This window comes from Silene latifolia, chromosome Y, assembly GCF_048544455.1.
Source record: "Silene latifolia isolate original U9 population chromosome Y, ASM4854445v1, whole genome shotgun sequence".
In the NCBI taxonomy this organism is placed as follows: domain Eukaryota; kingdom Viridiplantae; phylum Streptophyta; class Magnoliopsida; order Caryophyllales; family Caryophyllaceae; genus Silene; species Silene latifolia.
Window position 1 is genome coordinate 369,367,700 of NC_133538.1, and position 11,393 is coordinate 369,379,092.

General features: G+C 34.5%; 1 protein-coding gene across 1 annotated transcript; it reads right to left on the reverse strand.

The window, feature by feature from the left end:
- Positions 1–454: 454 nt before the first annotated feature.
- LOC141631821 (uncharacterized) lies at positions 455–11,312 on the reverse strand. Its single transcript, XM_074444442.1, has 3 exons — positions 10,637–11,312; positions 1,591–1,758; positions 455–1,392 (listed from the first exon to the last, which is right to left on the reverse strand). The coding sequence occupies exons 1-3, from the start codon at positions 11,310–11,312 to the stop codon at positions 455–457; spliced, it is 1,782 nt and encodes a 593-aa protein (XP_074300543.1).
- Between the last annotated feature and the right edge of the window lie 81 nt (positions 11,313–11,393).

The following is an 11,393-nucleotide window of genomic DNA, read 5'->3' on the forward strand; positions in this document are numbered from 1 at the left end:
TTTGCTTTTTGCCGAAAAAAATATAGAGAATTTTTTTTGGAAAGTTTTTTTTCCTTTTCTCTTGTTTTTCCTATTTACCGAATTAGAATAGGAAAGGAGTTGTTTTTTTTTTGTTTTTTCAGCCGTGTCAAATAAAAAATAAAAGGACTTTTCGTTTTTTTTTTGGCCGAGTAAAATTTAGAGAATTGGATTTTATTTTTCTTTATTTTGGCCAATTAGTTTTTTTTTTCGGTAAAATGTAAGTGTATAAATAATAAAAACGTCACCATACAAGAAATGACGGGGAGAGATGACCCGACCCGACTCTCTTAAGACTTAACCAAAAAAAACCGCAGCCCAACAAAATTGAGCAACACTACCGACATGTCTAGAATCTTATCAACAAAACCAGATTTCTGGACAAATCTCACCAACATCCTAAGACTCCTCAACTGCTCATCCATCATCTTCATCCTCATCCATTGTAAGCCTGCAATCTCTCAATCAGCTCTCTATCTCTTCTTCCCAATTGCTCCTGAAAACTTAAGGTACGATTCGTAACCTCATTAATAATCCCATTTGTTACTTTTTCCGGCTTAAGCAACACAAGATCATGCTTGCACTGGTTCCGTTGTCTCCATATGGCATAGATTGAGGCATTTACCAGAGCGTTTATGACCTCTCTTCGTATCCCTGAGCCGGATAAACGCTTACGCCATTCAGTATGATTGTTTGCAGGTATGATCTCCCTGATCTGATTTCCAATGAGTGCAATTATCCTGGAGCTATATTCGCATTCAAAGAATAAGTGGGATTCCGTCTCTGAGTCCATCCCACAGATCGTACAGGTATCATCATCACCAATCCCAAATTTATGCATTTTGAAATTGGTTTTAAAGGCTTTGTGAAAGTAAATCCAGGCTATGAAACTATGTTTGGGGGACGTGTACTTGGTCCAGATTAGACTGTGCCATTGAACTCTTCCTCCCTTATTTCTGATAAAGTCATAACCTTTAGCAATCGAATATCCTTTTCCTATATCCATTGTCCAGATATTCTGCTGATAGGATTCCTGGTATAGGGATTTGATCTGGCATATTTTCCTCCAAGACCAGCTAGAATTACTAGAAGGACTATAATCCAACCACGGCTTACCTTTTATGTAGACTGTGTTGACCCACCTCACCCACAAATGATCAGGCTTGGTAGCTAGCCACCAGACTAATTTTCCAACGGCCGCTTTGTTCCAATCAATGGCACAGTTCAGACCTAAACCCCCTTCACTCTTAGGTCTACAGATTTTTTCCCATGAGACAAGAGGTGACCTCAGGTAGTCCACCCCTCCATCCCATAGAAAATTTCTGCATATAGCCTCAATCCTATTGATCACACCAAAGAGGTAGTATGAAGATACTAGCCCAAAGAATTGTGAAGGGTCTTAAGGACAGCTGAATCAAGATCACCCCAAAGATAGGATAGCTTCCTGGCTCCTAAATTTACGATTCTCCTGGACAACTTTATCAATGAGAGGCTTGCAGTCATTTACATTAAGTCTTGTGGTTTTGATAGGAACTCCTAGATATTTAAAAGGGAGAGAACCCTCCACCATACCTGAGATCCTTAAGATATCCTGTTTCAACTCAGCCTTTACTCCATTAAAATATGCATTAGACTTGCCCTTACTCATATTTAAACCTGATGCTTTGGAAAAAGTTGCAAAGGATCTGAGGATGGTCAAAATTGATGAGCAATCTCCTTTGCAAAACAAAAGTAGGTCATCTGCAAACATAAGATGTGTCAGTTTCATTTGTTTGCACATTGGATGATAGTTAAAATCATTTGCCCCAGTAGAATAGGAAAGGATCCTGGAAAGATATTCCATGCACAGTGTAAAAAGTAGAGGAGATAAGGGATCACTGAAGGAAATGTAGATTCATTTACATATTAACATACTCATATATGTCTAAATAATTTGTCATAAAATTAAAACGGATCTTATGCATGCAAACAATAATATAAATAGAGGAGAAATCATGTCCTTACAAAATGGATTTCGGCTATTAGGGCACAAGAGAGATCACCTATCTCTCTTGTTCTTGAGCTTTTCATTTATGGATGAACAAGATCTAAGTATAAGATCTCTCCCCAAGCTTTATACCCAAGGCTTTCACTTAATTTAATTAATATTATTTGATCTAGTATAATATTAATCTTAGTAGAAAATTGACCCAAAATATTTATTAACACATAAATATTTCGGTATTATGGAGGGAGAGGTAGAGAGCTTTTTATCTCTCTAGAATACTAATTTTTGGATGATAAGTTGAATGAATATCACTAACACATTTTAGTGTAATAATAGGTAAAATTATGAGAAAAACCAATGATGGTTTTCACATAAAAACCGGGTGGAATGGGGGGCTTTTAGGGGAGCCAATGCATGAACACTTTTGTCTTCACAAGAATATTAGGGTTGCATGGCTAGGAATGTAGGTAATCATTGTGTTCTTATAATAATTAAACAAACACAATATTAGCTTCCACTACCCCTTTATTTCGGCATTCATGGATTAAAAGTGATCCATTTTATTTTTGTCAATTGTAAATATGTCACATGTCACATGTGACATATATTTGTTATGTATTTTTAACATATTAAAAAACAACATATTATCAAAAATACGTCACACAAAAATCGACTTGGTAATTTTACAATTACTTGTGCCAAAATATTTTACCTTTTATAAATTACAACTGATTGTATTTATAACAATTCATTCAATTTAATTGTTACATTAAACAATTATTTCATCCGAGTAATGATACAATTCAATTACTCAGACCGTATCTTATTTAATCATATTTCAATATGATACGTAAATTTTACTTCCAAAATCGTCCGTCAATTTTCAAGTAATTTAATTAACTCGTAACATTATACGATTAATTAAATAATCAATTAAGAGTAATGCCCTATAGGTATGACCTAGGGGGTCAACTGATCACCACCGTCACACGACAGTAATGTCAAACTCTAGTCAGCCAATCATTACCGATATATGTTGACCATTGACGAATAACAATATTACTTCCCAATTGTATTCATTTTAATGAGACTTAAACATGTGATCATCATGATCAACAGTCGTGATCGCATTATTGTCGGAGGACACATATTCCAACAATCTCCCACTTGTCCTCGACAAGTGTGCGTCACCAATTCTCTTGTCCTATTACTATCTCCCACTCAATGCAAGGTGTCTTTCAGGTCATACTTGCAAGTGATCATATCGAGAGTGGTTTCCTCGATCTGAGAATAACGATTGACCGGATTTATCCACTCGGATGCCATCCGAGCGTGGCCACGCATATCCGATTCATTACTCCTCGAGTGGCCCCGAGATATTGTTATAACCCTGACTAGGGGTGGACAATTCCTATCGCACTCATTCCCTTCGACTAGCCACAGCCATCATAACCCAAAATATGCCCATTTGACCCCATTTACGAAGGTCGTAGTAACACAAATCAAAGTTAATCTGAAACTGTGCCATCTTAGGCGAATAGTCTTTAGTCAAAAGAATCGACTCATTTGAATACTATAGTAGCTCTCGCCACGACCAGGCTATATAAATTTGCCAGAACTCTATAAGCGGTCATTAGGCCCGACAAAATGTTCCTAACAGTCTGCCTATGTGATCGACTAGTCATCTCACATGACTCTATGGCACTTGAACTTGCCATCAATCGCCTCACACTCTAGTCACTTCGAGACGTCACCTCATATAAGTAACTATGGGCAAAAACAATGTTAATCCATGTTCACTTTAACGGGGTTCAATTGTCTCTACAACCCGTTTGGATATAACAATGTACAGGGTGAGTTAAGAATGACTCATACGACAAATGTCGACATCACACTTGGGTAGTCAATATGATATTGCAACCTTGTGATGTTTATCATAAGTGTAAACACTTATTGATTGCAATAGAAGTTTAACATCCCATGTGTCCATATGTTCAAACTTCTTACACTTGCATTTTCCTTCACATTCATGTTTTCTCTCATAGCATGAATCTTACCAAGTACACATCAAGGTTCTCGACCTTGGTTTTGGTTCTTTAACTTGAAAGAACTTTCTTATCGCTCGTCTCATAACGAACGAATTTGCGATGAATAATACAACTTGTACTGATCAAGTGTTCCATCCACACACAATGCACTAGGTATATGTTTTGTAGAATCTTGTAACAATTTACAAGATTATTCAGCTTAGCACTTCTCACAAGTCCTAGCTTTACTAGGAAAGATTGTTTTGAATAACTTCTTATTCAACCAAGCATCTTTCCAAAGCTTCTCATTTCTCTTTCTAGCTCGAAAGTTTTAGGATTCTCATAAATCCTTACCTGTGTTCGGATTTCATATATATGTGCAACCTATTGTCACATAATCGAGTATTCCGTCAAACACCGAAATCGCTCATCGGATTCTACTCGAGAATTCATGACGTTTCTATTATGGCTCACCAACCAATCATCATGCTCTTATGCATATGATTCAAAATTGACATTGTACATGATTATTCTAATGGCGGAAACATTAGTTACTAATAATCATGAGATCAACCGCTCTCAGGTTCAATGAACTACACCATGACTGCTAATGGTAATCCCATTTTCATTCATATGAATAACCTATGTAAATGTTGATACGATGTGTATCTCTTTAATACTAATCCAACGTCCCATGATGTAATTGGATTCATCATTGTCCCTTTTCAACCAGAATTGAAAACTCAAAAGCTTTTTTATGAAAGTAGGTATTAGCTCGTCATTCTTTAATGAGTAATGAGTTTTATACATTCAAGGATGATAGCTCCCACTAAATTCCATGTCTTCACATGAGAATTTCCTAACTCCCACTCAATTCAACATATTTCGAAATTGACTTCTCAATTGAAATTTATTCAAGAATTGAAATATAAATTGCATTGCCAAGTTATTAGGATAAAACCATATATGTTCCCATCATATCCTTTCAAAATAATGCCTATTTTGAAGTGGTCTCATCTCAACCTTACAGAAAGAGATTTTAAATCTCTAACACACTTATGTCATAATGAAGTGTGGCAATGTCATTATTCAAATACAAATAATATTTAGAATACTTCCTTCGCAAATACCCTTTTGGAAGGAGATTTAACCATTTCATAGGGAGGTTAAGTAATGACATTTGTATGGTTAATACGTTGGCTATTGAAGATATCGGAATATCAATCTTTGCAACTTGATTTTGATCATAACTAGTATGTTACTTTGATTCATTTAGGCTCTTAAGTAAATCTCAAGGTTGAAACTATTGGTCAAAAGTTTCATAAACTTAGTCAAAAACTTGTTGAGACTTTACATTAGTCATTTTCTTCCAAAACCATCTTTTGGTCTCCTCGTGTAGTTATCTTGAGAATATACTCTTATGATTACTACACTTGGTCTCTTTAGTCATATAGAACTAACTTGAGACCATAGATCTCATCTATTCGGCATACTATGTAAATAGATATACCTTCATTCAAATCATTCTCTCTTGAGTAGATCTTCATTTACACAAGTACACAATTTCATTTTTGCCTTGTGTCCTCATTTTTCTCCCACTCTATCTTTAGAATGAATACACTAATCATTCGAAGATAGTATATGAGACACAAATTAATGATGTTGAAGTATAAGGAGAACTATCTCATAGATAGACTAATAGTTATTGATTTTATATGTGTACTTGGTGATTGACATACCTTTAAGAGAGTTCATAGACTCAAAATCACTTTATAAATGATCATACACAAGCCTTAAGCATGTGGACATATAATGAAACCCGTCATTATAATTGTCTATTGGATCACTTTTAAGTGAATTATCTTATGTTTCAAAACGCAAGCATTTAAAGATGAAATTTTAGAACATAAAGGATAAATGATAAAACGGGTGACTTGGGTTGCAAACCAAGTCACCATCATCCAAAATACAAACCATTATCCAAAATACCTTTCCATGTCGAACACGGAAACTTAAAGTTCTAAAATTCAAAACATAACTTAAAATAAGACAATGAAAAACAAAGCTCCATAAAAGCTATCCTTAGCTTCTCCATGGTTTCTTATGCTTGTTTTTCTTTTCCCTTGTCTTTGCTTGGTGGAGGCCCTATTTACAATAAAAAGGGAGATACATTATCACAACTTTGCATCATAATACCATAGTTGAATTTAGAAACATAAAAGAAGGTTAGTCATTTACCTACTGGAGTGATCTTTCCATCTTTGATATCACCAAGGTATTTGGAACAATTCCTTTTCCAATGTCCCATGCCATTACAATAATGGCATTTGTCAAGAGGACCCTTCTTGACTTTGGATGTGCTAGCTTCACAAGACTTAGCTTTGGTGAATGTGGGAGCTAGCTTCTTGCCCTTTCTCCCATTCTTCTTGAACTTCCCCTTACTCTTTGTGCTTATGTTAAGCACATCCTTGGGAGGGTTCACATTTAACCCCATGTCCCTCTCGGCTTGCACAAGTAACTTGTGCAACTCCTCAAGAGACACATCCTTGTCTTGCATGTTGAAATTCACCCGGAATTGCACATATGCCTTGACTTTAGACAAGGAGTGTAGAATCCTATCTACGATGAGTTCTTTGGGGATTTCAACCTTTTGAATTTTCAAGGTCTCGACAAGCTCCATGAGTTTGAGCACATGAGGGCTAACCTTTTGGCCCTCTTTGAAGTCGAGATCAAAGAATGCCGCGGCCGCCTCATATTGGACGATCCGCGGAGTTTGTGAAAACATGGTCACAAGTTTGGAGTAAATCTCATTAGCATTGCCCATTTTGAAGGCTCTCCTTTGGAGTTCCGCCTCCATCGCAAATATTAATACATTTTTCATTGCGGCGGACTCCTTTTGGTAAGTCTCATAGGCTTCCCTCGTGGCCGCGGTGGACCTAGTGGAGGGTTCGGGTGGAGAGGCCTCGGTAAGGTAACGAAGCTTGTCGTCACCCTCGGCGGCTAATTTGAGTTGGGCATCCCACTCGGAGAAATTTGACCCATTCTTTTCAAGTTTACATCGATCCATAAAGGATCGGAGCCAAGATGAAGTAGCGAGTGGTGTAGCATTAGGAGTTGGTGTTGCCATTTGTTATGAATAAGAAGTGGTCTACAAAACAAAACATAAGGAGTAAAACAATTGTCATTTTAATTATACTCGTAAAAATGAATGATTTAAACAAGTTTTATGCATTTTTCTAGTGACCTCTACCCAACTAGAATAAATGATTCCAAGACCCAAATTCATATCGACTTAGGCACGGGGTAGCCGATGAAACCCTCATCAATATAACTCGGTGGATTAACCTTTTAATCGATTCTACTTTTAGAACTCTTGGTCGATAAAATTACTCTAATATTTATCTATAGCCCAAAACACATCAAGAAGGGCACGGGGTAGCCGATGAAACCCTCATCAACATGAATTCGGTGGATTAGACATTTATCACCCACTTCCCCTACGTAACAAGGTTTGTACCCCGGGGTAGCCGAGTGCACTCCCTCGCGAAATAGGTTTTCATGGTTTCTACTATTTGGTAAGGCTATGTCTCAATTGATAGTTTTAGCGAGAGGTCATGTCAATTTATTATCTATCACGTTTTAAGTGAACTAAAGCGGTGAACTACGATAATTCTAATTGACACGGTCGATAAACTCGATAAAAAGACAATGCATGTTTAGTTATGGCGATTTAGCGATGCATGTGACATAAAATAAAATGCAAGCATGAAAGTAAATGAATCCTAGTATGGCCTTTCCTAAAATAGAAAAACTATTAATCTATTACATATTCGGAAACCAACTCCATTGGTCCCTTGAACTTCGGTTGTGGCACACATCTCGAGGTAACACCGTCTTTATGTATCGCCATTCTTGAAGAAATCCGTCTTTGGGAACTCCGAATGAATAAAATTACATAATAAATTACATAATTTCCTATTATACATTTGTAACTAAAATAAAATAAATCTATTAAATTACAAAACGGTGATACGAGATCACAATAAAATTACAACCGAATCGATATTCCCATACATTTCGGGAAATACCAATTAAAATCTAAGGCCATACTAAGTAAAATTACATAATTAAAATTTACATAAATTAAAATTATGACAATCATAAAGAAAATGCAGCATTATAATATGTATGAACATGCTCAATTTTTATGCTAAATCGCCTTTAATTAGCCAATATCGTATATTACTCGGTTTTTACGGATTTGCGTGATTTCAACATTTTATAATCACAAAAATACATAAACTCACATTTATGCATAAGTTAATTACCCTAACCTCTTAGGACTCAAAATATATTCTTCACTAATAATTTGACCATAATTAACTTTTATTTACAAAATTGTTCATAAATGGACCAAAATTACAAAAATAACCTATTAGACTTCAAATAAATCACAAAATTTCAAATAAATTCAAAATTTGAAATTTAAATTCATGAACATTCTGGAAAAATTCCATGACACTCATAATGTTCAAAATCTTAGGTTAAAAATTTCGAAATTTTTCCGGAAAAACAATGTTGCGGTTTATCAATTTATAATAAAATAATCATAAAAACATGGAAAAATTATTTTCATTAACTTTTCAATTTTAGATCTGAAAAATATAATAAAATGCAACATTAGACGTTTTTCCTAAGTCATAGATTATGTTTTATTAATTTTTCACTAATAATGTCACTATTTATGCTATTTTTCTTCAAAAATTCATAAATCATGCAAAAAGACTTCTTTATAGCCAATTATTTTACACACGTCTTGTAAAATTGCATGTGACAACATATTAATTTTCTATAACCAGATTCGAAATTTAACTCATATTAACCTATTTTTCACTTAAATCCGAATTTAATAATGAAAAATTCATTATTCGAGCATAACAAGTCCAAAAATTATGAAAATTTACAGGTTATCTCAAAAAAATATATGTAACATCATATCCAAAAACCAAGTGAAAATTCGAAGTATAGCTATTTTTAGATGAAAAATGACATTTTTACTCATAAAATCACATTTAAATGCCATTATTGCAAATTATGAACAATAAAAATCCGAAAAATTAACCAAAATATCCTAAAACATTTTAGGACCAGAAATATAAACATGCATGTAATAATTTCGTGATATATCATAATAACACAAATTTTACAAGTTTTATTTGTTATTCATATAACTCGGAAAAACTTTTAACCAATTTGCATGCAAACAACCGTGGCTCTTGATACCGATTGAAGGAAATGTAGATTCATTTACATATTAACATACTCATATATGTCTAAATAATTTGTCATAAAATTAAAACGGATCTTATGCATGCAAACAATGATATAAATATAGGAGAAATCATGTCCTTACAAAATGGATTTCGGCTATTAGGGCACAAGAGAGATCACCTATCTCTCTTGTTCTTGAGCTTTTCCTTTATGGATGAACAAGATCTAAGTATAAGATCTCTCCCCAAGCTTTATACCCAAGGCTTTCACTTAATTTAATTAATATTATTTGATCTAGTATAATATTAATCTTAGTAGAAAATTGACCCAAAATATTTATTAACACATAAATATTTCGGTATTATGGAGGGAGAGGTAGAGAGCTTTTTATCTCTCTAGAATACTAATTTTTGGATGATAAGTTGAATGAATATCACTAACACATTTTAGTGTAATAATAGGTAAAATTATGAGAAAAACCAATGATGGTTTTCACATAAAAATCGGGTGGAATGGGGGGCTTTTAGGGGAGCCAATGCATGAACACTTTTGTCTTCACAAGAATATTAGGGTTGCATGGCTAGGAATGTAGGTAATCATTGTGTTCTTATAATAATTAAACAAACACAATATTAGCTTCCACTACCCCTTTATTTCGGCATTCATGGATTAAAAGTGATCCATTTTATTTTTGTCAATTGTAAATATGTCACATGTCACATGTGACATATATTTGTTATGTATTTTTAACATATTAAAAAATAACGTATTATCAAAAATACGTCACACAAAAATCGACTTGGTAATTTTACAATTACTTGTGCCAAAATATTTTACCTTTTATAAATTACAACTGATTGTATTTATAACAATTCATTCAATTTAATTGTTACATTAAACAATTATTTCATCCGAGTAATGATACAATTCAATTACTCAGACCGTATCTTATTTAATCATATTTCAATATGATACGTAAATTTTACTTCCAAAATCGTCCGTCAATTTTCAAGTAATTTAATTAACTCGTAACATTATACGATTAATTAAATAATCAATTAAGAGTAATGCCCTATAGGTATGACCTAGGGGGTCAACTGATCACCACCGTCACACGACAGTAATGTCAAACTCTAGTCAGCCAATCATTACCGATATATGTTGACCAGTTGACAGTAACAATATTACTTCCCAATTGTATTCATTTTAATGAGACTTAAACATGTGATCATCATGATCAACAGTCGTGATCGCATTATTGTCGGAGGACACATATTCCAACAATCACCGTGTCTCAGCCCTCTTTCTCCTTTAAAGAATCCAAACACATTGCCATTAAGATTGAGGGAATAACTAGCTGTTGTGACACATTGCATTATCCACCCTTTAAATTGCTCAGGAAAATTAAGGGCACTCAGCATTTGATCCAAGAATTCCCATTCAACAGTGTCATAAGCCTTCTGGAGGTCCATTTTGAACAGACATCTAGGTGAAACTGCCTTCCTTTCATAAAGTCTGATGATATCTTGGCAAATAAGTATATTCTCCATGATGCTCCTCCCTTGTATGAATCCACCCTGATTTTGAGCAATCAGATCAGATAGAATTCTAGCTAGTCTATTGCACAGGATCTTGAAAATGCACTTGTAAATGACATTACAACAAGCTATAGGTCTATACTGAAGCACACTAGTGGGTCTAGTGATTTTAGGAATTAGAGTGACAATAATAGCATTAATCTGCTTCAGAATGAGCCCTGAGTTAAAGAAGTTCAAGATTGCATCAGTGACTTCCTCTCCTACTATGTCCCAGCTATCCTTGAAGAACTTGCTTGAATATCCATCAGGGCCAGGAGCCTTGTCATCAGGAATATGGAAAACTACCTCTTTTACCTCATCTTTGGTGACAGGGGAAAGAAGAATACTTTTATGAGCATCAGTACATATATTCCCCTGCTTCACTATGAACTTATTAACCTTAGTAGTAGAGGTTTTTGATCCCAGCAGCATAGTATAATAGTTCAAAAAAGCATTTTGAATCCCTTCCTGATCACTATGAGTTTTATCCCTATGATCAGTAATTTGACAAAT